General features: G+C 45.7%; 1 protein-coding gene across 3 annotated transcripts in view; it reads right to left on the bottom strand.

The window, feature by feature from the left end:
• Nucleotides 1-25,655, bottom strand: part of HIP1 (huntingtin interacting protein 1) — a 109,769-nt gene that overhangs the window by 44,400 nt on the left and 39,714 nt on the right. For all 3 annotated transcript variants that reach the window (XM_070735031.1, XM_070735032.1, XM_070735033.1), the window contains exons 2-9: nt 22,351-22,414; nt 20,718-20,860; nt 19,234-19,290; nt 16,085-16,165; nt 10,853-10,929; nt 10,277-10,338; nt 7,474-7,614; nt 2,639-2,696 (exon numbers count right to left, since the gene is read on the bottom strand). In XM_070735031.1, coding sequence (XP_070591132.1) covers nt 2,639-2,696; nt 7,474-7,614; nt 10,277-10,338; nt 10,853-10,929; nt 16,085-16,165; nt 19,234-19,290; nt 20,718-20,860; nt 22,351-22,414 — 683 coding nt within the window. The remainder of the gene's footprint in view (nt 1-2,638; nt 2,697-7,473; nt 7,615-10,276; nt 10,339-10,852; nt 10,930-16,084; nt 16,166-19,233; nt 19,291-20,717; nt 20,861-22,350; nt 22,415-25,655) is intronic.

Raw genomic sequence — 25,655 nt, 5'->3', positions numbered from 1 at the left:
TAATGCATATATGAAAATAGATCGGAACAGTTTTAGGAACAGGATGCCGAACTTCTATGGGGAAGAATAGCTTTATTGCAGCGGCTGCACAATGTCTAAGTTGGACTCATGAATAGGGGGGAAATCCTCTCCAATGATAGCGTTACCAACTGCAGCAGATCCCTGGAAACTTTGCGATTAAAAGAAAAATTGAACTTAATACCAATTTCAATAACCAAATACTGTATAGCTAATATCACGGGTATAAATCATATCAGAGTTGGCCTTCTCCGGGTCCCGTCTACTAAACAATGTCGTGTGGCAGGCCCCAGGGGAAGAGCCTTCTCTGTGGTGGCCCCAACCCTCTGGAACCAGCTCCCCCCGGAAATTAGAACTGCCCCCACCCTCCCTGCCTTTCGTAAACTCCTTAAAACCCACCTTTGCCATCAGGCATGGGGGAATTGAATCATCTCCCCCGGGCCTATACAATTTAAGTATGGTATGTCTGTGTGTATGTATGTTTTAATAATGGGGATTTTAATGTTTTCTATTATTAGATTTGTTATGAACTGTTTTCTATTGTTGTGGTCATGTGATCACTTTTTGCAACCTTCTGGCAAGCAAAGTCACTTAACAATGGGGAAATCAGATTTACTTAACAAACGTGTATTATCTTAGTAACTGCGGCAGAGGTGGGTTCCTCCTGGTTCGCCTGAACCGATAGCAACCCGCTGGTGATGTCAAAGCCCACTGCAACAATATAGCCAAGAAGGCTTCAAGAGTTGTAAACCTAATCCTACGTAGCTTCTGCTCTGGCAATCTCACACTACTTACCAGAACTTACAAAACGTTTGCCAGACCCATCCTCAAATACAGCTCATCTGTTTGGAACCCATATCGCATCTCAGACATCAACACCCTTGAAAATATCCAAAGATACTTCACCAGAAGAGCCCTTCACTCCTCCACTCGAAATAGAATACCCTATGAGACTAGACTCTCAATCCTGGGCCTAGAAAGTTTAGAACTAAGACGCCTTAAACAAGATCTAAGTATTGCCCACAAGATCATATGCTGCAACAGCCTGCCTGTCGGCGACTACTTCAGCTTCAACCACAACAACATAAGAGCACACAACATATTTAAACTTAATATTAACTGTTCCAAACTTGACTGTGAAAAATATGACTTCAGTAACCGAGTTGTCGAAGCATGGAACTCATTACTGGACTCCATAGTGTCATCCCCAAACCCCAACACTTTACCCTTAGATTATCTACGGTTGACCTATCCAGATTCCTAAGAGGTCAGTAAGGGGCGAGTACAAGTGCACTAGAGTGCCTTCCGTCCCCTGTCCTATTATTATTATTATTTATTGGATTTGTATGCCGCCCCTCTCCGCAGACTCAGGGCGGCTAACAACAGTGGTAAAACCACATGAACAATCCAATTAATAAAAAACAACTAAAAAACCCTTATTATAAAAAACCAAACATACACACAAACATATCATGCATAACTTGTAATAGCCTAGGGGGAAAGAATAACTTAACTCCCCCATGCCTGGCGACAAAGGTGGGTCAAGTAGTTTGCGAAAGACAAGGAGGGTGGGGGCCGTTCTAATCTCTGGGGGGAGTTGGTTCCAGAGGGCTGGGGCCGCCACAGAGAAGGATCTTCCCCTGGGGCCCGCCAAACAACATTGTTTGGTCGACGGGACCCGGAGAAGGCTAACTATTGCTCTCCTATATCTCCTATACCTTTCTTCTATTCCTATATCTCTTCTTCTGTTCTTTCATTGATATGTTCTATTACTATATCTTCTTTTCTATTATTTCTTAGATATATTTTACTATGAGTATCTCCTCTATAACCTTCATCATATATTTTACTATGTGTATATGGACATATACCCACTAAAACCCTCATTGTGTATTGGACAAAATAAATAAATAAAATAAACGATGATGTCATGGAACCAATTTGGTTGGTGGGTGCCGCCATCTTTTTTTTTCTTCTTCTGAGAATGCGCAGAAGCAGAGTTTCCAGGACTGTGCATGTTGTTGCCATCTTGGTTTTGGCTTTTTTTTGGTGGCTTAAAAATTGGGGGGGGGGGGGGCTGTGCATGTGCAAAGTGCATGCACAGCCACGAATCGTGACCACGTGGCGCGGAAGCGCACAGGCAGCGAGGCAAGTTAGAACCCACCCCTGAACTGCGGTGATTCACTTAACAGCTCTGCCAACAAAGAAACAAAATGGGACAAAGCTCATTTAATAACTGTATCACTTAGTAAAAGAAATTTTCGGCTCAAAATTGTGGTTGTAAATCAAGGAGTACCTGTAATGGATTCCTAGAGAATTCTTTATTCTTTATCCAATTCTTTGGATTGCTAGGGTAGCTGAAGCAAGAGCAGGAATTATTTCGAAATGGAATAATGCTGTGTTTTAGTTCTGATTCTATGTTTAGTCCTACTTTGCACATAATATTTCCCCCAAATCTACTCATTCTAACACCTTGCCTTCTGCAAAGTTGTGAATTGTGTCATATCCAACAATCAGACAGAACATCAGTGGGCTGAATATAAACAACCTATTGAATTTAAATGCACAGTGGCCACTTTCCTATTCCCTCATCTCAACAAACGACTCCCACCCCACTCACTTTTTGAACTGCTCCAGGAAACGGTCTCTGTGGCCTTGGAGTGTATCAGCAGGGAGACCTAGAGAAAAGATATCAAGACAGGAGAACATTTGGATGGCTCAGCTAGCCATATCTGTGTGGACATGCAAACAAGAGAATCAGAGAGGCCAGGTGGCACTGCCCAGCAGCTGTGACCAACACAGAGCAAGACGTGTACTAAACACTGAAGGAGAAACATACTACTAGTAACATGGATTATTTCAATTATCTTGACGGGGTGGATAAATCACTAAAATATACTGTATATAATATCTATTTTTTTCAGGTTGCATGATGCCACGCTGGATCTTTAGATCCTTTGCCTTTAAAAGCCTTTCTCTTAAGCTCTGATCCAGGGTCTCTCCGTTTACTCTGTAATATACTGTATATGGTAAAAACCATCACTGTCTCCTATTACAGTGTTCCCTCCATTTTCGCGGGGGATGCGTTCCGAGACCGCCCGCGAAAGTCGAATTTTCGCAAAGTAGAGATGTGGAAGTAAATACACCATTTTTGGCTATGAACAGTATCACAAGCCTTCCCTTAACACTTTAAACCCCTAAACTGCAATTTCTCATTCCCTTAGCAACCATTTAGATTATTACTCACCATGTGGACTCATTGCTCCGGAAATTGCGGGTTGCGAGTCTCTCTTGATGAAGTTGGACTTAGGGGTTCAGGTGGGCTTATTTCTCACGTACCTGCCTCCCAGCTGCGTGTCAAAAGCCCTGCCTGTGCTACTCGAGGAGGTAGCCGGGTTGGCGGTGGAGTTCCCCGGACTTATTGTCCTGGGGGACTTCAATCTGCCGTCACTCGGCGAAACCTCTGGGTTGGCACAGGAGTTCATGGCCACCATGACAGCCATGGACCTGACTCAAGTAGTTCAGGGTCCGACTCACGAGGGAGGGCACGCACCTGACATGGTATTCCTTTCTGAGCAACTGAGTAATGGTCTGAGACTAAGGGGCTTAGATGCGTTGCCTTTGTCATGGTCAGACCATTTCCTACTACGGCTTGACTTCCTGGCTCCAATCCTTCCCCGCAGGGAGGCGGAACCAATTAAGATGTTCCGCCCCAGACGCCTGATGGACCCTGAGGGCTTTCAGACGGCGCTTGGGGTTATACCAGAGGCACTTGTCCACAGTTCGGCAGAGTCTCTTGCGGAAGCCTGGAACAAGGCCGCAGCGGAGGCTCTTGACCGGATTGCGCCTTTGCGACCTCTCCGAGGTGCTAGACCCCGTAGAGCTCCATGGTTCAACGAGGAGCTCCGGGAGTTGAAACGCCAGAAGAGACGTCTAGAGAAGCAATGGAGGAAGAGTAGGTCTGAATCCGACCGAACACTTGTAAGAGCTTTTATTAAGACTTACAAAATGGCGCTCAAGGCGGCAAGATGCGCGTACCATGCCGCCTTGATTGCATCAGCGGAATCCCGCCCGGCCGCTCTGTTTAGGGTGACCCGCTCCCTTCTTAACCAGGGGGGAGTTGGGGAGCCCTTACAGAGTAGTGCCGAGGACTTTAACACGTTTTTCGCTGATAAAGTCGCTCAGATCCGGGCCGACCTCGACTCCAATTGTAAAACAGAGTCGACTGACAACGAGTCAGTCGAGGTGACTGGGGAACGTACTTGTCCACCTGTCTGGGAAGAGTTTGATCTGGTGACACCTGATGAAGTGGACAAGGCCATCGGAGCTGTGAGTTCCGCCACCTGTTTACTGGATCCGTGTCCCTCCTGGTTGGTTTCGGCCAGCAGGGAGGTGACACGGAGCTGGGCCCAGGAGATTACCAACGCTTCCTTGGGGAGGGGAGTTTTTCCATCACTCTATAAAGAAGCGCTTGTGCGCCCCCTCCTCAAGAAGCCCTCCCTGGACCCAGCCATACTTAACAACTATCGTCCAGTCTCCAACCTTCCCTTTATGGGGAAGGTTGTCGAGAAGGTGGTGGCACTCCAGCTCCAGCGGTCCTTGGAAGAAGCCGATTATCTAGGTCCCCAGCAGTCAGGATTCAGGGCCGGTTACAGCACGGAAACCGCTTTGGTCGCGTTGATGGATGATCTCTGGCGGGCCCGGGACAGGGGTTTATCCTCTGTCCTGGTGCTCCTTGACCTCTCAGCGGCTTTCGATAGCATCGACCATGGTATCCTTCTGCACCGGCTGGAGGGGTTGGGAGTGGGAGGCACTGTCCTTCAGTGGTTCTCCTCCTACCTCTCTGGCCGGTCGCAGTCGGTGTTAGTGGTGGGCCAGAGGTCGACTCCTAGGTTTCTCCCTTGTGGGGTGCCTCAGGGGTCGGTCCTCTCCCCCCTGCTATTCAACATCTACATGAAACCGCTGGGCGAGATCATCCAAGGACATGGGGTGAGGTATCATCAATATGCGGATGATACCCAGCTTTACATCTCCACCCCATGCCCAGTCAACGAAGCGGTGGAAGTGATGTGCTGGTGCCTGGAGGCTGTTGGGGCCTGGATGGGTGTCAACAGACTCAAGCTCAACCCGGATAAGACGGAGTGGCTGTGGGTTCTGCCTCCCAAGGACAATCCCATCTGTCCGTCCATCACCCTGGGGGGGAAATTATTGACCCCCTCAGAGAGGGTCCGCAACTTGGGCGTCCTCCTCGATCCACAGCTCACATTAGAACAACATCTTTCAGCTGTGCCGAGGGGGGCGTTTGCCCAGGTTCGCCTGGTGCACCAGTTGCGGCCCTATCTGGACCGGGACTCATTGCTCACAGTCACTCATGCCCTCATCACCTCGAGGTTCGACTACTGTAATGCTCTCTACATGGGGCTACCTTTGAAAAGTGTTCGGAAACTTCAGATCGTGCAAAATGCAGCTGCGAGAGCAGTCATGGGCCTACCTAGGTATGCCCATGTTTCACCATCACTCCGCAGTCTGCATTGGTTGCCGATCAATTTCCGGTCACAATTCAAAGTGTTGGTTATGACCTTTAAAGCCCTTCATGGCATCGGACCAGAATATCTCCGAGACCGCCTCCTGCCGCACGAATCCCAGCGACCGATTAGGTCCCACAGAGTGGGCCTTCTCCGGGTCCCGTCAACTAAACAATGTCGGTTGGCGGGCCCCAGGGGAAGAGCCTTCTCTGTGGCGGCCCCGGCCCTCTGGAACCAACTCCCCCCAGAGATTAGAACTGCCCCTACTCTTCCTGCCTTCCGTAAACTCCTTAAAACCCACCTTTGCCGTCAGGCATGGGGGAACTGAAACATCTCCCCCTGGGCACGTTTAATTTATGCATGGTATGTCTGTGTGTGTGACTGTTAGCATATGGGGTTTTTTAAATATTTAAATATTTTAAATTTGTCTGATTGCTTATGATTTGTTTTTACATGTTGTGAGCCGCCCCGAGTCTTCGGAGAGGGGCGGCATACAAATCTAAGTAATAAATAAATAAATAAATAAATGTTTATTTATTAAAGTTTATTAAAAAAATATTTATTAAAGGTGGACGAAAGTTTGGCGATGATGTATGATGTCATCGGGCGGGGAAAACCGTGGTATAGGGAAAAAACCCGTGAAGTATTTTTTAATTAGTATTTTTGAAAAACCGTGGTATAGCCGTTTTGCGAAGTTCGAACCCGCGAAAATCGAGGGACCACTGTATACTATACCTCATGTTCTAAAACAGTGATGGTGAACTTATGGCACGGGTGCCACAGATGGCATGCAGAGCCATATCTGCTGGCACGCCAGCTGTTGCCCTAGCTCAGCTCCAATTTGCATGTGTGTGCCGGCCAGCTGATTTTTGGCTCCCACAGAGACTCTGGGAGGGCGTTTTTGGCTTCCAGAGAGTCTCCTGGGGGATTGGGAAAGGTGTTTTTACTCTCCTCCCAGCTTCAAGAAAGCCTTTGGAGCCTGGGGATGGCGAACCACAAGCCTACTGGGCCCACCAGAAGTTGGGAAACAGGCCGTTTCCAGCCTCCAGAGTGCCTCCGTGGAGTGTGGGAAGCTATTTTCGCCCTCCCTAGGCATTGAATTGTGGGTGTGGGCACTTGTGCATGTGTGATAGCGCACACGCATGCTTTTTTGGCATCTAAGGAAAAAAAGGTTCACCATCACTGTTCTAGGACATTCATAACGGTTGAATGAATGATTCACATCATATTTAATTACATCTTCCTTTATCACCTTTCCTCTACCCTTACTGAATTTTTTTTTTAAAAGCAAAGAAACATATCCAATATGGAAACAATAATACTGGCCTATCTCAAGCGAAACTGTATTTCTAAAATATGTTTGTGAAACAGTTTGAAGGTTAAAAGAAAACCAAAATACGATGAATTAATATATTATTCCCAGGACATTTTTACCGTATGGTAATACAACCTTGTAGGACCGAGATCTTCAAACTCGGCAACTTTAAGACTTGTGGACTTATACTCCCAGAATTCTCCAGCCAGCTATTTTCATACAATTATTTTCATCACCACTGTAACTGTGAATGGTGGCTAGGTGAAAACTTACCAGGAAAGACTTCATGAACTCAATCTGTATAGTCTGGACGACAGAAGGGAAAGGGGAGACATGATCGAAACATTTAAATATGTTAAAGGGTCAAATAAGGTTCAGGGGAGAAGTGTTTTTAATAGGAAAGTGAACACAAGGACAAGGGAGCACAATCTGAGGCTATGCTGGCTGGAGAATTCTGGGAATTGAAGTCCAAAAGTCTTAAAGTTGCCAAGTTTGGGGACACCTGTTGTAGGTGATCAGATGGAGAGTTCCTGGTCATCCTAATTACAGTACCTAAAAAGAATGAAAGTGGTGATGGAATTCAGGCCAAAGAGGCATAGATAAATTTGTACTTACAGGAGTGTAACTTGAACAGCAATTTTACTGTGTAGTCGTAGAGGTGGCTGCAGTCTAGAATGACCTGAATCAGAGGGGCCAAGCGGCACTGCCCAGCAGCTGTGACCGACACAGAGCGAGACATATCCAAGGAACTGAACACTGAAGGGAAACCATACCAGCAGCATGGATTATTTCAATTCTCTTGACAGGGTGGATAAATTCATGTTCTAATCACAGGAAGGGGGGAACCCCTCCAGAAATGCCATAAGTAACAACATTCTAAAGAGGGCCACAGAATCTACAGATAGTAATAACAAAAGTTAACAAAGTTAAATTTGAGGGAAATTGCTCCAAAAAAAGAGAGTAAAAGTTAAACGTGAAGTTAAAAACAAGGAGAAAATGGATTTAGGGTGTTGGGGGGAGGGGGAAAGGGCTAGAGATCTTATGGCTGCTTTACCTCTCTCCAAATGTTAAAAACATATTTGTTTTAGCTGTCAAAACTCTCCAAAGCAAAATACATTGAGTCTCAGTTATACACTTGGGGTACACAAGCAGGTTAATGGAAGACACAGATCCTGGGCTACCCAATCTGGTGTAGGGATTCCGGTCTAAGCAGGGGAGTGAACTAGAAGACCTGCAATGTCCCTTCCAAATCTGTTATTCTATTCTGTTCTGTTCTGTTCTACTCCACTCCACTTTACTCTATTCCTCTACCCTACCCTACCCTACCCTACTCTATTCTAACCTGCACTAGAACAATTGAATCAGAGGTGAGTTCCGGCAGGTTCAGACTGGTTCTATAGAACTGGTAACGGGAATCTCCCCCTGCTCACCGAACTGACAGTGATGGCCAGTTTGCCACACCCCTGGACCGTCTCTCTCGGCAGCACCATAGGCGCTCCCATTTTAATTTTTGCTTCTGTACATGTGCAGAAGCTGTTTTTTAGCTAAAGGCGTGCATGTACATGTGCCCACGGATTGCGGGTGGAAGCAAAGCGGCGGCAAGATAAATTAGATCTCATCCCTGAACTGAATGTACAGTATATGACAAGGAAAGCAAGAAATGGGAACACGAATACAAAAAAATAATAATAATCCCACAACCGCCTGGAAATTATGCAGGAGGAGGAGGATCCAAGCAATGAGCAGAGGAGCAGTATAAATGTCAACCAAGAGCAAGGATTTACTGACTCTAAAAACTGAAGAGCTGATTTGATTCCCAAATGATTGAAGACAAGAACTATATACATTATTAAAACATCTTTCATATCAGAACCAAAGTTCTATAGAACCAACTGTCTATAGTAGCAGAGAGCAAACACCTGTATCATGAGATTCAGAAGTAATTTGCAGGGACAGTTGGTCCTCAAGAGAAAGAGTTAAAGAATGAGGAAAGGGACAGATACTGGCCACACATCAGAAGTAGGCAAATTCTGTGTCATGAACCAAGATATGCAAGGGACCCATTTTAGTAGCAGGAAGAGACAGAGTTGCAGGGGGAAGGGTCTTTCCCAGCCTAAGGCCGATTTGATAGTCATAAGACGTCTGGAAAGGACATATTTACTCCTCTTAGTCTGCAGTATATAAAATTATGAAACACTGATGTTACAGTTTTTCCTTCAGTTTAATGAATTTAAAATATTGTTTTTTGAAGTTAGTCTTATCTACAGAGAAAGCATAGAAGCATCACAAAAATCTGCAGCTGAAAAAAGGCTTTGGGTTTTGTGGAGAAAAGCCAGAGAAAATACCTGTATAATCCAACTGCCTAGACTTAAGGGTATGTAAATTTTATTGTTTAGGTTACATTAAAGCAATGAGCAGAAACATAATATTTTTTCCTATTGGTCAGGATGATGAATTCACAACCCTCACAATGCCCCTAAACTTCTCAGGATATCTCAGAATTCATCACCTTGTTGTGAATACTAGGAATTAGATTTCGTATGTAATATAACCAGTTTCCTAACCATGGTTTTTTCTATCATCCACTGAATTGCTTGTTTGTCTACACTGGAACAAAAGAAAAGTTTAAGATAACTTCTTAGTTCTACAGATGAATCATTGAGTCTGTCATCTGCACCTCTATAACTGTCTGGTTTGGTGCTGCAACCCAACAGGACCGACACAGACTTCAGAGGATAATCAGAATTGCAGAAAAAACAATTGCTGCCAACCTGCCTTCCATTGAGGACCTGTATACTGCACGAGTCAAAAAGAGGGCGGGTAAAATATTTACTGACCCCTCACATCCTGGACACAAATTGTTTCAACTCCTACCCTCAAAACGTCGCTACAGAGCACTGCACACCAAGACAACTAGACACAAGAACAGTTTTTTCCTGAACGCCATCACTCTACTAAACAAATAATTCCCTCAACACTGTCAGACTTTCTACTAAATCTGCACTTCTATTCTACTAGTTTTTCTCATCATTCCTATCACCCATTTCCTCCCATGTTGACTGTATGACTGTAACTTGTTGCTTATATCCTAAGATTTTTATTAATATTGCTTCTTCATTGCTTATTTGACCCCTATGACAATCATTAAGTGTTGTACCACATGATTCTTGACAAATGTATATTTTATTTTATGTACGTTGAGAGCATATGCACCAAGACAAATTCCTTGTGTGTCCAATCACACTTGGCCAATAAAATTCTATTCTATTCTATTCTAAAAATTCTATTCTTATGAGCCATAATCCCCATTAGAGTGTTTTAAATGTGTATGTGTCAGAACTAACAAAGAATGAACAAACAATTTCTGGAAAGTATCTTGCTATAAAATTTAAAATTATTGTCTTCTATAAAATGTTACCTGTCTGAAATAGGTTGAGTTCACATTCCAAATAGTCAAACATTTCCACAGTGAGCTGGAAACTAAAATGGAAAGAAGAGACTTAATAGAGACTCCTACAGAATAAAATGAAGGTTCAACTTGGCAGAATCACTTTGTGGCTTTGTTGTCCAGGAGAGTAAACTAACAATATTCTACACAGCAATCCAACACTATTGAGATGGAAAACTCTGCATGAGCCCATAGGTGCTACAACCAACCTGATTTTTAATCTTTCTGGTTTATCCCACAAAGTAATTGCTCTCCTATATCTCCTATACCTTTCTTCTATTCCTATATCTCTTCTTCTATTCTTTCATTAATATGTTCTATTACTATACCTTCTTTTCTATTATTTCTTAGATATATTTTACTATGAGTATCTCCTCTATAACCTTCATCATGTATTTTACTATGTGTACATAGATATATACCCACTAAAACCCTCATTGTGTATTGGACAAAATAAATAAATAAAATAAAATAAAATAAAATAAATAATTGTGCATCCTTAAATCCACAACTTCCCCACAATTCACACCACCAGGTAGCACTTACAAGTTATTCACATCATTCTCGCCCGTCTCATCTAGCTGTCTGTCTGACATCTGGAGATTTCCAGGGAATCTGGGATTCTACACAAAAGGAAACAAAGGTTAAGAACAGTACTAAGGCTCTGGATTAAGGCAGGGCTGGATAATATGCTCCTGCCGGATACTGTTCTCAGATTCATCTAAGTTTCAGTGCTCAAAAAGCAAAGAGGATAATTGGGATGATTGTAACTCTGCCTGGCAATTTAATTACTTTGGACAGTACAAGGCTTTATATATAGAAGAAGCATATCCCCTTCCCTCTGCTCTTAAATTGAAGTAAGTGCATCTTTGAATCTCATTTTGGAATGCAGATGAGACAAAAAAGCATATTTCTCAATGATAGGGAATCATAAACAACAACTCCAAAAGAAACAAGAGAATGGTAACAACAAAGACTTCCCTACAATGCGGGCTTTAAGGAAGAGAATCTCAAAAGAATTAAATAATTCAGGCAGCTGGATATGTTGGTGCTTTGCCAGAGATTCAAAAGCAGTAATTCATTACTGTCCTTCTATTCACAGGCATCCTCCAACCGCAAGAGGGAATTCCCTTCTCTCCCACATACATGTAAGCTGCACTTTGCTAGTCTATGAAATTGCTTATAAATCAGAGGCCAGCCTTCAGGAAGACACTTCTATAACCCAAGCTTCCTACTCCAACTAGCCACATTCCATTCTATAAATACCTGACACCATGTCCACTCCCAAATGTGATACAGCCTTGAGTCAAATTTGATGGTCTGGACCTAATCATAATATAAACTACAATGCAAGTTAAAAAGTGGAGGAAAGCCAGTGGAATAACATTAAGAGGGCTGTATACCAATAATAAGAGACAGATAATTGGGGGAGATGCAACCACAGCACTGTGTATAACACACTTATATGCACTTCATTTACAAGTGAATACACGTACATATGGATATATCGCAGTCCTCTTTATCCTCCTATAATCAACCATTCTGACCTTAAATTAACATACAGTGATCCCTCGATTTTCGCGATCTCGATCATCGCGAAACGCTATATCGCGAGTTTTCAACCCGGAAGTAAACTCCACCATCTGCGCATGCGTGCCCTTCCACGCATGCGTAGATGGTGGAGTTTCCCCGCCGGGCAGAGGCTTCCCTGGGTCGGCGGTGCGAGCAACGGCGTGGGCGGGCGGCACGAGCGCAGGGAAACCCCAGCTCCGCTTCCCAGCTGGGAAGCGGCCCCAGCAAAGGCGTGGGCGGGCGGGCGACGCGCGCGCACTTGGGGACACCCCAGCTTCGTTTCCCAGCTGGGAAGCGGAGGTGGGGTGTCCCCAAGCCCGCGCGCGTTGCTGGGGCAGCTTCCCAGCTGGGAAGCGGAGCTGGCAACAGCGTGGGCGGGCGGGGTGTCACTTCGCCGCTCGTGTCCTGGCTAAACCGGGCGGCAGGAGACAGACTTTGAGTTTTTGGCTGCGGGGGGAGAAGTACGTAGGACTTTCCTAACTCCCTCCCCCCGCAGCCAAAACTCAAAGCCTGTCTCTTTTTTTTCTTGCGGCGAGCCCAAGCCGTTCCTCTCTCGACCGCAGCCGAGCTTCCCTCGGCCACCTTTGGCCCCGTTGCCTCCTCCCCGCCTGCCTTTCCTCGCCAAGCGCACAAAAAAAAAGATAGAAGGCTTCTACCAGAAGCCGGGGACGGCGGGCAGGGGCATGAAGGATCTCCCCGCCGGCCTCGGGAGCGCGTGGGAGGGTGGCGAGCCTAGGAAGACCAGGCGACACCGGCCGCCGTCGAGATAGAGGAGGAAGCGGATCGGCGCTCCGCCCCGCCAGGGTTCCTCTCCATGAGGGCGTTCGCCGAGCTGCCCGTCTTCAATTCGCAGTCTCACCCGGGCTCCCGATCCTGCTAGGCGGCGGGGAGACTCGGCGGGGAGCACGCGCGTCAGGGACCCAGAGCGCCCTTGTGGCCGCCCATTCATGCCGCTCCGTCGCTCGCCATGCCGGTTTCCCCTCAGGAGACGTGCCTGAGTGGCCTTTTTGCTGTTCCTCTCAAGAGTTCTTGCGGGGGAAAAGCCGCTAGCCGGCTTTCGGAGCTCCTCCGCCATCACCCGGCTTCTGGTAGAAGCCTTCTCTCTTTTTTTTCTACCAGAAGCCGGGTGATGGCGGAGGAGCTCCGAAAGCCGGCTAGCGGCTTTTCCCCCGCAAGAACTCTTGAGAGGAACAGCAAAAAGGCCACTCAGGCGCGTCTCCTGAGGGGAAACCGGCATGGCGAGCGACGGAGCAGCATGAATGGGCGGCCACAAGGGCGCTCTGGGTCCCTGACGCGCGCGCTCCCCGCCGAGTCTCCCCGCCGCCTAGCAGGATCGGGAGCCCGGGTGAGATGGCGAATTGAAGACGGGCAGCTCGGCGAACACCCTCATGGAGAGGAACCCTGGCGGGGCGGAGCGCCGATCCGCTTCCTCCTCTATCTCGACGGCGGCCGGTGTCGCCTCGTCTTCCTAGGCTTCCTATGCAATACAGTATGTATGTAGCACGTTCACGCGACCCCCGTGAGGCGGTGGGGAGAGGTGGTGGGTAGAACCTCTCTCTCCCTCTTCCCCCACCCACGGAAAAAATAAAGCAGCCCCAGCCAAAGACGCCCAGCGAGAAAGAGGCCTCCGAGCCGGACTTGTTGCTTCTGCCTGCCAAGAGAGCCGGGCGTGGGCAGCAGCCGAGAAAAGTCGGCGCGGAGGTCTCTTTCTCGCTGGGCGTCTTTGGCTGGGGCTGCTTTATTTTTTCCGGGGGGGGGGAGGGAGAGAGAGCTTCTCCCCGCCACCTCTCCTCCGCCGGAGCTCTGCCGCGTGCGCCCCTTCGCAGCCCCCTCGCTCCTTGTCCTGACAGCCCCACCCCACCCCAGCACTTTGAATCATTGTTCTCCGGACCCCTCCCGCTCAGCCCGGCTGCTGGATTCAAAGTGCTGGGGTGGGGTGGGGCTGTCAGGACAAGGAGCGAGGGGGCTGCGAAGGGGCGCACGCGGCAGAGCTCCGGCGGAGGAGAGGTGGCGGGGAGAAGCTCTCTCTCCCTCCCCCCCCCCGGAAAAAATAAAGCAGCCCCAGCCAAAGACGCCCAGCGAGAAAGAGACCTCCGCGCCGACTTTTCTCGGCTGCTGCCCACGCCCGGCTCTCTTGGCAGGCAGAAGCAACAAGTCCGGCTCGGAGGTCTCTTTCTCGCTGGGCGTCTTTGGCTGGGGCTGCTTTATTTTTTCCGGGGGGGGGGAGGGAGAGAGAGCTTCTCCCCGCCACCTCTCCTCCGCCGGAGCTCTGCCGCGTGCGCCCCTTCGCAGCCCCCTCGCTCCTTGTCCTGACAGCCCCACCCCACCCCAGCACTTTGAATCCAGCAGCCGGGCTGAGCGGGCGGGGTCCGGAGAACAATGCCTGGCGCCGCGCTCCGATGCCCGAGCTCCTTTCGCCTGCGGCTCCTAGCCCACCGCCTCGCTGGTTGGCTTCTCCTGCTCAGCCTCGCCTCGGCCTTTGTGCACGGCTTGTCCCGAAAGCCGCCCCCACCGCAGCACTTTGAATCCCGCCGCTTCTGCTGGATACGGGCGGTGGGTGGGACCAGCGGCGCGGAAGCCAGGGCTGTGGCAGCTCGCCCCCCCATCGCCCGTATCCAGCAGAAGCGGCGGGATTCAAAGTACTGGGGTGGGGGGTGTCCCGACAGCGGCGGGTGAACGGGGCGAGCGAACGAGGCGGGCAAACGAGGCGAGCGGGGGGGGCGAACGAGGCGGGCAAACGAGGCGAGCGGGGGGTGAACGAGGCGAGTGGCGAACGAGGCGGGCAAACGAGGCGAGCGGGGGGTGAACGAGGCGAGTGGCGAACGAGGCGGGCAAACGAGGCGAGCGGGGGGGTGAATGAGGCGAGTGGCGAACGAGGCGGGCAAACGAGGCGAGCGGGGGGTGAACGAGGCGAGTGGCGAACGAGGCGGGCGAACGAGGCGAGCGGGGTGAACGAGGCGGGCAAACGAGGCGAGCGGGGGGGGGCGAACGAGGCGGGCAAACGAGGCGAGCGGGGGGTGAACGAGGCGAGTGGCGAACGAGGCGGGCAAACGAGGCGAGCGGGGGGGTGAACGAGGCGAGTGGCGAACGAGGCGGGCAAACGAGGCGAGCGGGGGGGGTGAACGAGGCGAGTGGCGAACGAGGCGGGCAAACGAGGCGAGCGGGGGGTGAACGAGGCGAGTGGCGAACGAGGCGGGCAAACGAGGCGAGCGGGGGGGGTGAACGAGGCGAGTGGCGAACGAGGCGGGCGAACGAGGCGAGCGGGGGGGGTGAACGAGGCGAGTGGCGAACGAGGCGGGTGAACGAGGCGAGCGGGGGGTGAACGAGGCGGGCGAACGAGGCGAGCGGGGGGTGAACGAGGCGAGCGGGGGGTGAACGAGGCGGGTGAACGAGGCGAGCGGCGAACGAGGCGAGCGGCGAACGAGGCGAGCGGCGAACGAGGCGAGCGGCGAACGAGGCGAGCGGCAAACGGCGGGCGGGCATCAGCGAGGATCCGAGGCCACGGGGAAGACCCAGGGAAGGTTCCTTCGGCCGCCTAGCAGCTGATCTGCTCGGTAGCTCAAGGAGCCGAAGATGGGGTTTCCCCTTTGCGTGGGCGGCTGGGAAACTCCAATCTTCGGCTCCTCGCTGCTGCTGCGCTACCGAGCAGATCAGCTGCTAGGCGGCCGAAGGAACCTTCCCAGGGTCTTCCCCACCTCCCACACGCAAACCCCACCATCTGCACAGTGCGGCCATGAAAAAAAATGGCGCGCATGCGCAGATGATGTTTTTACTTCCGCGCCGCTACTTCGCGAAAAATCGATTATCGCGAGGGGTCCTGGAACGGAACCCTCGCGATAATCGAGGGACCACTGTATCTGGAGTCACAACACTTACAAATGGCTGATCCATAGCTTCCTCTGAGATATTTAGGGGAAATATATTTGGCTGTATTAATCATGAGAATAGGCAATACCATGGTGAGAAATTTAGAGGAAATTTAGGGGAAAGTTTCTCTGTATGTCAAAGAAATTATCCTGTTCAGACAGGCAGAGATATTGATTAGACAATTCTGATATTAAAATGCTAGCAAGACCAGCCTGTATCAGATGCCAGACTATACTGCAAAAATAGCAATCAGATTAAAAATCAACATTTGGAATGTAGACCATTCTCTCTAGCCTATCACATTATCTACGGGATCAGAAGCAATAAAGAAAAACTTACTTTTGTATGGAATTCCATCTTTGTTCTCAGCAATTTGAGGTAGATGCTACATAATTGTCCATATCCCTCACTCAAATGGCCCTAAGGGGGGAAAAAAATAACAAGGCTGGATTAACCTCTTAATATAGGGATCCCCAACCCCTGACCCTATTACAGGGCCATGAGACATTTAGAACCGGGCTGCTTGAAGCGGTGGGCAAGATCCTCTGCATCCCCACTTGTACAAGCAGCAGGTGAATGTCAGGATTAGCAATTTTTCTACAAACACATCTTCATCATTTATCTGGTTCATTAATTGCCACAATATATTCTGATATCTTATCTAGTCCTCCTGCGTTATTCTGCATATACAGTGGTACCTCTACTTACAAACTTAATTCATTCCGTGACCAGGTTCCTAAGTAGAAAAGTTTGTAAGAAGAAGCAATTTTTCCCGTAGGAATCAATGTAAAAGCAAATAATGCATGCAATTGGGGAAACCACAGGGAGGGTGGAAGCCCTGTTTCCTCTCAGGAGATTCCTAGAGAGGCCCCCCAGAGGCTTCTCCCTGCCTTTTCCGGCCCTGTTTCCTCCCAGGAGATTCCTGGAGAGGCCCCACGGAGGCTTCTTCTCCCTGCCTTTTCCGGCCCTGTTTCCTCCCAGGAGATTCCTAGAGAGGCCCCAGAGAGGCTTCTTCCTGCCTTTTCCGGCCCTATTTCCTCCCAGGAGATTCCTAGAGAGGCCCCACGGAGGCTTCTCCCCACCTTTTCTAGTTACAGTTTCGGAGGCTCAGGTTTGTAAATGGAAAATGGTTCTTGCGAAGAGGCAAAATTGTTTTGAACACCTGGTTCTTATCTAGAAAAGTTTGTAAGTAGAAGCATTTGTAGGTAGAGATACCACTGCATATCCAGACAGTGAACGCATGTGCTCTCCTTACACAAGTGGAAGGCATATGTGCCTGCCACTCGTGCAAATGGAGCAGCGTACATTTTTGTGCCACTCGTTCAGAATCATCCCCTTTCCCTGCTGATCCAGAAAGCTGGAAAGGTTGGAGAAATCTGTCTTAGTAGCTTTACTTGCACAATGTTTTAAACTGGAGAGAAAGTGATTCATAGCCCCTTGTGTAAAAATGTATCATAACCACCTTGGCCATTATTTCAGGACACATATATTAAATGTATATTTTACTTTTTCTCCTCTTATCCATACTGGTATGGCATCATTGACAGTGTCTGTTATTGGTCTCCACAAAGGTTGTGCTGATTATCCCTATCTACCAAAGCACTCTTATTTCAATAGGGGTTTATCAGCCATGTAGAAATAATTTTTCAAGAACGTTGCAAACTGCCAGTATTTTGGGCAAACTCAGAAGCAGGGGTCTACTGCTGCCATCAATGGGTCCATTTCCATCAATGGATGCATTTATACCTTCCCCCTTTTCAGATGAAAAAGATACACATATTGATCAGTTAGCTACCTTTTACCCATCAAATTCTTGTGTAAATAGCTGTTAAACTACAACATTCTATTTTAAAATAAAGCTATACAATTTTTATTCTCCATATATTATCCTATTTAGTTATAAAAATAAAAACCTGTGAAATAGTGCTGCAACTAATATCCAGAAGGCAATTATCACTTCCAACACTTGAGAAAAGTCTACATGCTAACTTGGCAAACACAGACCTCTACATACTTGCTAAGAGCAGGGATAGGAAGAGAGGTTTTGAATACCAGTCTGTGCATCTTTCCAAGAAGAACTTTGATTTCACTTTTCACAGTTAATAATAAACTAATATGTTTCTTTCCAAATGTAATTTTTAAAAAGTTTATTCAATCCTAAGATTTCATTGCCCCTTAAAGGAAAAAAACATATACTCGTATGTGTAGACCCTTTCTTCACCTGAGTTAGCATTTTTTTCAGAGCTACTGAACACTCAAGAAACTGGTCAGCAAGAAAAAGATAAACAGACCAATAAACCTAGGAAACTATTAGCTAGTACAGTGGTACCTCTACTTAAGAACTTAATTCGTTCCGTGACCAGGTTCTTAAGTAGAAAAGATTGTAAGTAGAAGCAATTTTTCCCATAGGAATCAATGTAAAAGCAAATAATGCGGGCAAATCCATTAGGAAACAAATAAAAGCTAGGAATTTGGGTGGGAGGAGAAGGAGGAAGAAGAGGAGGAGAACATTCGCTGTGCAAGGAAGAAGATGAGGTGAGGGGAATCAAAAAAACCCAAAACTTTAAGGCTTAAAAAAAAAGAGGGACTCTGAGATGGCGAGGAGGAGCACGCATCTCCCATACGCCCGGCGTGAGGCTGCCTCCCATACACTGCGCCAGAGAGAGAAATCCAGGCGGGTGAGAGGGGGAATCCCCTGCTCCTTTGACCGAAAGGCAGCGGCTGTTGCTGCTGCTGCTACCTGCTGCCTCTTCCTTCCCATGCTGAAGGGCTCCCCTCTTCTCTCGCTTGCTCACTTTGTAGCTGGCGCCTTTCCATCACTGTGGTGACTCCTCGGTTTGACTGAAGCTGAGTTGATTCGGCCGGGGCAAAACACCCTCTTTTGCCTTTCCCCGCGCAGACACTCTGGGAGGCAACAAAATACGTTGTTCACTCTGGACTGCCAAAGCCTCCTTAAGCGCCACCGAAAGGCTCCTCTGGCAGCCCAAAAAAGCCCGAGATGGCCGGGATTAAAAGCTGAATAGCAGGAAACTGGCCGGGCCTTCGTGCCGCTCTCAAATTTCTTGGGAAATTTTTCCGGGCTCGGGTTCTTAAGTAGAAAATGGTTCTTACGAAGAGGCAAAAAAATATTGAACATCCGGTTCTTATCTAGAAAAGTTCTTAAGTAGAGGCGTTCTTAAGTAGAGGTACCACTGTATATGCAATGTAAATACTGCTTCCCATTCAGTATGCATTCAACAAAAAAGATAGCAAAACATACACACCAAGAAATGCCATATCTTCCATCCTCAACGTGGCCAAAGTTTGCCATGTTTGTCTAAATTCACCTCACTGATCTGTAGACCTTCTCTAGGTTAAATTTTCAGAAAATATATTACATTACCCACATGGCATAAAACAACCCTGTGCCCTCCTGATTTCAAAATGAACAAGAAAGGTATGTTTATTACTAAGAGAAGCAGTTTGTTGTAGGCCCACATAATACTTACCCACATGCGGCTCATGTCACTGAGCTCATTCTTGTATCTCACAGAATCCTTCAAGACCTGCAAAAAGAAGGGAAATGGGCTATTTGAGCAGCTATCAAATGCCCCCAGATCAACAGAACCAACAGGAAAAAAATGAATCTAAGAGGTTAATCAACTGTCTAGTATTGTCAACTGAAAGAATAGGGGAGGGCATATAGAGAAGAATGGTTGGTTTTGTTTCAATAACTATTATATGACTATTACCGTATATATACCCACATCTGAACTACTGTTAAGGATTGGCTAGAAATTGTAAAGGGAAAATGGTTTTAGATCTTGCAATAATCGAGTCTTCGGAGAGGGGCGGCATACAAATCTAATAAATTATTATTATTATTATTATTATTATTATTATTATTAATAATAATGGCTGTGTTTAAATATTTCATGGGCACATAGGAAAATGACCAGAGCATCAGCTTTGTACGTTTCATTGTACAGATGTTTCCTCATGTCATCAAGGATTGTTTTGGTCCATGTTAAATAATGTTCTTTTTGTTGGATTTGGAATTTAGAATTATAATCTACAGTAAAACAACAACATTAGTTGTGTTAACCATAGTTAAACATTATGTCTTTACTGTGTTAATATTTGCAATTGTCATAAAGTGAAGCTCAAAAATTGAAAAATGAGGTTTGGTGTGGTGCAAAACAGTTAAAAAATATGGCTCATCTGAACGTATTCTATAACAAACAAGTTCAAAAATGTATCATTATATTCTTCCTATTTGCTCTAAAGTTGCCCTTACTATCTTTACTATGACCTTTAAAGCCCTACATGGCATTGGACCAGAATACCTCTGGAACCGCCTTCTACCGCACGAATCCCAGCGGCCGATAAGGTCCCACAAAGTTGGCCTTCTCCGGGTCCCGTCGACCAAACAATGTTGTTTGGCGGGCCCCAGGGGAAGAGGCTTCTCTGTGGCGGCCCCTGCCCTCTGGAATCAACTCCCCCTGGAGATTAGAACAGCCCCCACCCTCCTTGTCTTTCACAAGTTACTTAAGACCCACCTATATCGCCAGGCATGGGGGAACTAAGACATCTCCCCCAGGCTTATTATATTTCATGTTTGGTGTGTATGTGCTGTATGATTTTTAATTGTTGGGGTTTTTATATATTTTATTATTAGATTTGTCCCATTGTTATATTGTTTTTTTATTGCTGTTGTGAGCCGCCTCGAGTCTTCGGAGAGGGGCGGCATACAAATCTAATAAATAATAATAATAATTATTATTATTATTATTTTATCTTTTAAATACATTTTTATTGTACAAGTTACATTTTACCAGGTTTATTTATGATTTTAATTGTGACATTATATTGAGACATGTTTATTAATTTATATATTAGATTTCTATGCCGCCCTTTTCCTGAGACTCATGTTACTTGTTTCATCTTATCAAAAAAAAAGTTTTAGAGAGGAAAAAAAAGAGTATGGCCTTACATTTGGGTGCCCATCACGGAGAAGCTTGTGGAAGACATGGCAAAACTTCCAGCACAGGACAGCATTGCTGGAAAGGGGCAGGCGGTTTACAACAGACCAGAAGGTGTGGGCTCCTTTTTCATGGTGTGTTCCCAGGATGCATGGTGAGAGACAAGCTAAGGAAAATGAGAGAAAAGCAGCACAAAGGATATCGAATAATGTGAAGAAAGAGTGTCAATGAGCTGACCAGGTGGCTCAGTAGCTAAGACACTGAGCTTGTCAATCAGAAAGATTGGCAGTTCAGCAGTTCGAATCCCTAGTACAGGTCTCCTGCATGAGCAGGGAGTTGGACTAGATGACCTCCAAGGTCCCTTCCAACTCTGTTACCATCACCTGTTTTTAAGCAGGATGGGAGCAAGGCCTGGAAAATCAAGTTCTACCAGATCTATCTTAATATTACTTAATGGAATTCACATGTACAGTGGTACCTCTACTTAAGAACTTAATTTGTTCCATGACCAGGTTCTTAAGTAGAAACAGTTCTTAAGTAGAAGCAATTTTTCCCATGGGAATCAATGTAAAAGCAAATAATGCGTGCAAACCCATTAGGAAAGAAATAAAAGCTCAGAATTTGGGTGGGAGGAGGAGGAAGAAGAGGTGGAGGACAGTCGCTGCTGAAGGAAGAAGGTGAGGGGAGGGGAATAAAAAGAATCCAAAACTTTAAGGCTTAAAAAAAAAGAGGGACTCTGAGGCAGCACCCAGAGAAAGGAAAATGCTCCGTTTGCTCTAGGCTGCCCAGAGCGAAGGGAGCGTTTCTTTTCTCTGGACGCTGGCAAAGGTTTATTCCCTCTCCAATCGCCCAGAGAAAGGAAAATGCTTTGTTCTCTCTAGACTGCCAAAGCCTCCTTAAGCACCACCGAAAGGCTCCTCTGGCAGCCCAAAAAAGCCCAAGGTGGCCGGGATTAAGGGGGGAATGGCAGTAAACTGGCCGGGCCTTCGTGCCACTCTCAAATTTTTCCGGACTCGGGTTCTTAAGTAGAAAATGGTTCTTAAGTAGAGGCAAAAATATCTGGAACACCCGGTTCTTATCTATAAAAGTTCTTAAGTAGAGGCGTTCTTAAGTAGAGGTATTACTGTATATCCTTTTCTTTCATTCTCCAGCAACATGGTAAGAATTCCAGATGGGAAACAAGCCTGAAGATAAAAAGGGGAAAAGCTCTGATCTGTTGTAGTTATTATGTCATCCATAACAAGCTGGAGTTTCTTTCGTTAGGAGTTATGCTTCCAAATGTGAGAAAATATCTCAGCTATTCCTGGAACTGATGGATTCTCAGGGTAGAAACTAGATTTGCTATACCCCACCTAAGAATCTCGGAGAAAAATTCTGTACTCGCCTTAAATATGTACTTGTCTTAAAACTCAAACCTTGCTCACGTATTCTTTTTTTTTTTTGGGGGGGGGGGGGGGGGACACTGCCACAGCATGTACTTTTCCATGAAGAAAGTTAGGAGGAAGCTCTTTATCATACTAGAATGCAGGTATTTCAGTCCAGTCTGTCACAAGCAGATCGTGATGGAATTTGACCTCAGCCAGATATATCCCACCTTTCCAGCTTCAGCACCCTTTTTCCAGAGCTCTAATTTTAAAAGGATATTTCTGGCATGTTTCTCTTTGACAGCAACTTCCTGAGCATTAATGGCCTTGTTGATGCTGACAGTCTTTAAAAGAGAGAGAGAGAGAAGGAAGAGGAGACAAATGTTAGTAATAGAGAATACAATCATATCGACAGATACCCATCCTCACACCAAGCCTTCTATAATCTGCAAATTCCTGGACACATTTTTGGGAAGCAACTGCCGGCAGCCATGTATAGCAACTGCCAAGAAATGTTTGCTTAGAACAATGTCAGAGTAAAAAAGAATCCCTAAGTTGGAAGAAAGCAAAACCAGCCCATGTGCAAGAACACAGAGCCAAATATTTGTCAGAGTAATAGGAATTATTGCTCTAACTGTTCCAACTTTGTTAATTTATAGGCCCATATTTTCTACTTGTTAAAAACATAAAGTTAGCTGTGTTTGGTTCATAAAGTGATGAATGTGTACTAATATTTTGCAACATGACAGTCAATTGACACCAATCTCAAATTTAAGTAGAAGAATCATGTACGATGAATGTGTACTAACATTTTGCAACATGACAGTCAATTGACACCAATCTCAAATTTAAGTAGAAGAATCGTGTACGATGAATGTGTATTAATATTTTGCAACATGACAGTCAATTGACACCAATTGCATATTTAAGTAGAAGAACCGCACAGTAGATTCCACTGGTCTGTTTACTATAATAGTAGTAGACTAGACTTTCAATCCTGGGCCTAGAAAGCCTAGAACTAAGACGCCTTAAACAAGATCTAAGAATTGCCCACAAGATCATATGCTGCAACGTCCTGCCTGTCGGCGACTACTTCAGCTTCAACCACAACAACACAAGAGCATATAACAGATTTAAACTTAATATTAACCGCTCCAAACTTGACTGTGAAAAATATGACTTCAGTAACCGAGTTGTCGAAGCGTGGAACTCATTACCGGACTCCATAGTGTCATCCCCAAACCCCCAAAACTTTACCCTTAGATTATCTACGGTTGACCTATCCACATTCCTAAGAGGTCAGTAAGGGGCGAGTACAAGTGCACTAGAGTGCCTTCCGTCCCCTGTCCTATTGCTCTCCTATATCTCCTATTCCTTTCTTCTATTCCTATATCTCTTCTTCTATTCTTTCATTGATATGTTCTATTACTATATCTTCTTTTCTATTATTTCTTAAATATATTTTACTATGAGTATCTCCTCTATAACCTTCATCATGTATTTTACTATGTGTATAATAAATACAGTATATACCCACTAAAACCCTCATTGTGTATTGGACAAAATAAATAAATAAAATAAAATAAATAAAATAAATATGTAGGAAGACCTGCTTACCTACTGGTAGTCCAATGATATGCTGAAAACTGCCACTAAAAAGCAAGGAATTGGGTGAAAAGAAAGAAAACTATGCCGAGATATGAAAGCCAGCAGGTTTGGGCTTAAATACAATTGAAAGCAGTTCCAAAGAAATTTAAACTGCCTTTATAAAGTACTATACGTAATTTAATTTTGATTTTTTTTAAAAAATTCATTAGCACCCATTTCCATTAAAGAAATTCCTGCAAGAGATCTTGGACAATCTCATAATTACCTCACCTTAAAGTGGCTTACTATTTAACAAAAATGGAATTAAAGGATATTTTTCACAAGTGTATTTAGGCTCCTAGAAAAAAAACAAGTAATTTCAACAATTAAAAAACAACTCTGCTATTTGTGAAGTCTCTCGATGGAGATAAACACAGGAGTAATTATATGTTTTGCCATCTTTGTATCCTGTCAAAGCTGTCACCCCAAATGACTCAGCCTTGTCCATTACTTGGCTCCATATTTGGATATCATAAAAGAAACTATAGTTTGCTTTCATCTTGTTTTAAACATCATATTGTCACATTGGATCTGCATTGTTTTAAACATCATATTGTCACATTGGATCTATTGTTTCAGTTCACAGGTCAGTAGAGTCAAATCTAGAGTCAAATGGACACTCCATCTTCAATATCTGCTGCTGCTAAGTTGGATCAAAACAGACTGTTCAACCATTTATGTCATAGTTGGTGAGCAGAAGAACCAAGATCACAACCAGATCTATTTTATAGATCCCAAGCAGTTGCTAATCAATAATGATTAAAAACAAACAATAGCATTGCTACTGCCATTTAAGGAAAGTATAGACAATATACATCCTGAACAGACACATTCTATCACTTATAGTGGACCTGCACAGAGACAAAAAAATTACTGGAACAAGTTAGCCATCTGGTTAAAAGAAATAATAAAAGAGGACATAGAAAACACCAGAATTGTTTCTATTAGGTATCTTCAATAAGGAATACAAAAAAGAAAAACAATATCTTATCATTCATATCTTAACTGCAACAAGAATTACATACACACAGTACAGTACTGGAAAAATAAGGAGATATTTATTTATTTATTTATTCAATTTTTTTATGCCGCCCTTCTCCTTAGACTCAGTGATACCTAACAAGGAAGCTATAACTAAAAAAAATAATGAACTGTGCGGAAATGGACATGCTAACTAGAGAATTGAAGGGAAAAGGGAAGTGTAGTTATTACAAAGCCTCGAACAAAGTTTACAATTGGTTGAAAGAGAGAAGTAATAAATAAAGGGGAAAATAATGGTGCATTCTCAAATAGTCTTGTAAAAGTTTTAGTAGGTACATAGTGTAATAGAATATTTAGTTGGAATGTAATAGGAATGTTAAAAGAAATCTTGTGTAAAATGTATATATCCAGTAATAGCTTTCGATGGATATAGGGGGCTATGAACACCCCACTTGTTTGTTATACAGTGATACCTCGTCTTACAAACGCCTCGTCATACAAACTTTTCGAGATACAAACCCGGGTTTAAGATTTTTTTGCCTCTTCTTACAAACTATTTTCACCTTACAAACCCACTGCCACCGCTGGGATGCCCTGCCTCTGGACTTCCGTTGCCAATGAAGCACCCGTTTTTGTGCTTCTGGGATTCCCCTGAGGGTCCCCTCCATGGGAAACCCCACCTCCGGACTTCCATGTTTTTGTGATGCTGCAGGGAAATCCCAGCAGGGGAATACCAGCAGCGCAAAAACAGGCACTTTGCTGGCTACGGAAGTCTGGAGGTGGGGGTTCCCAGTGAGGGGAGCCTCAGTGAAATCGCAGCATCCCAAAAACACAGAAGTCCGGAGGTGGGGTTTCGAGGACTTCGGTGTTTTTGCGATGCTGCGATTTCACTGATGCTCCCTTCGCTGGGAAACCCCACCTCCGGACTTCTGTTGCCAGCGAAGCACTCGTTTTTGC

Source organism: Erythrolamprus reginae, chromosome 1, assembly GCF_031021105.1.
Source record: "Erythrolamprus reginae isolate rEryReg1 chromosome 1, rEryReg1.hap1, whole genome shotgun sequence".
NCBI classification, from domain to species: Eukaryota; Metazoa; Chordata; class Lepidosauria; order Squamata; family Dipsadidae; genus Erythrolamprus; species Erythrolamprus reginae.
This window is presented reverse-complemented; position numbering and strand designations above follow the sequence as displayed.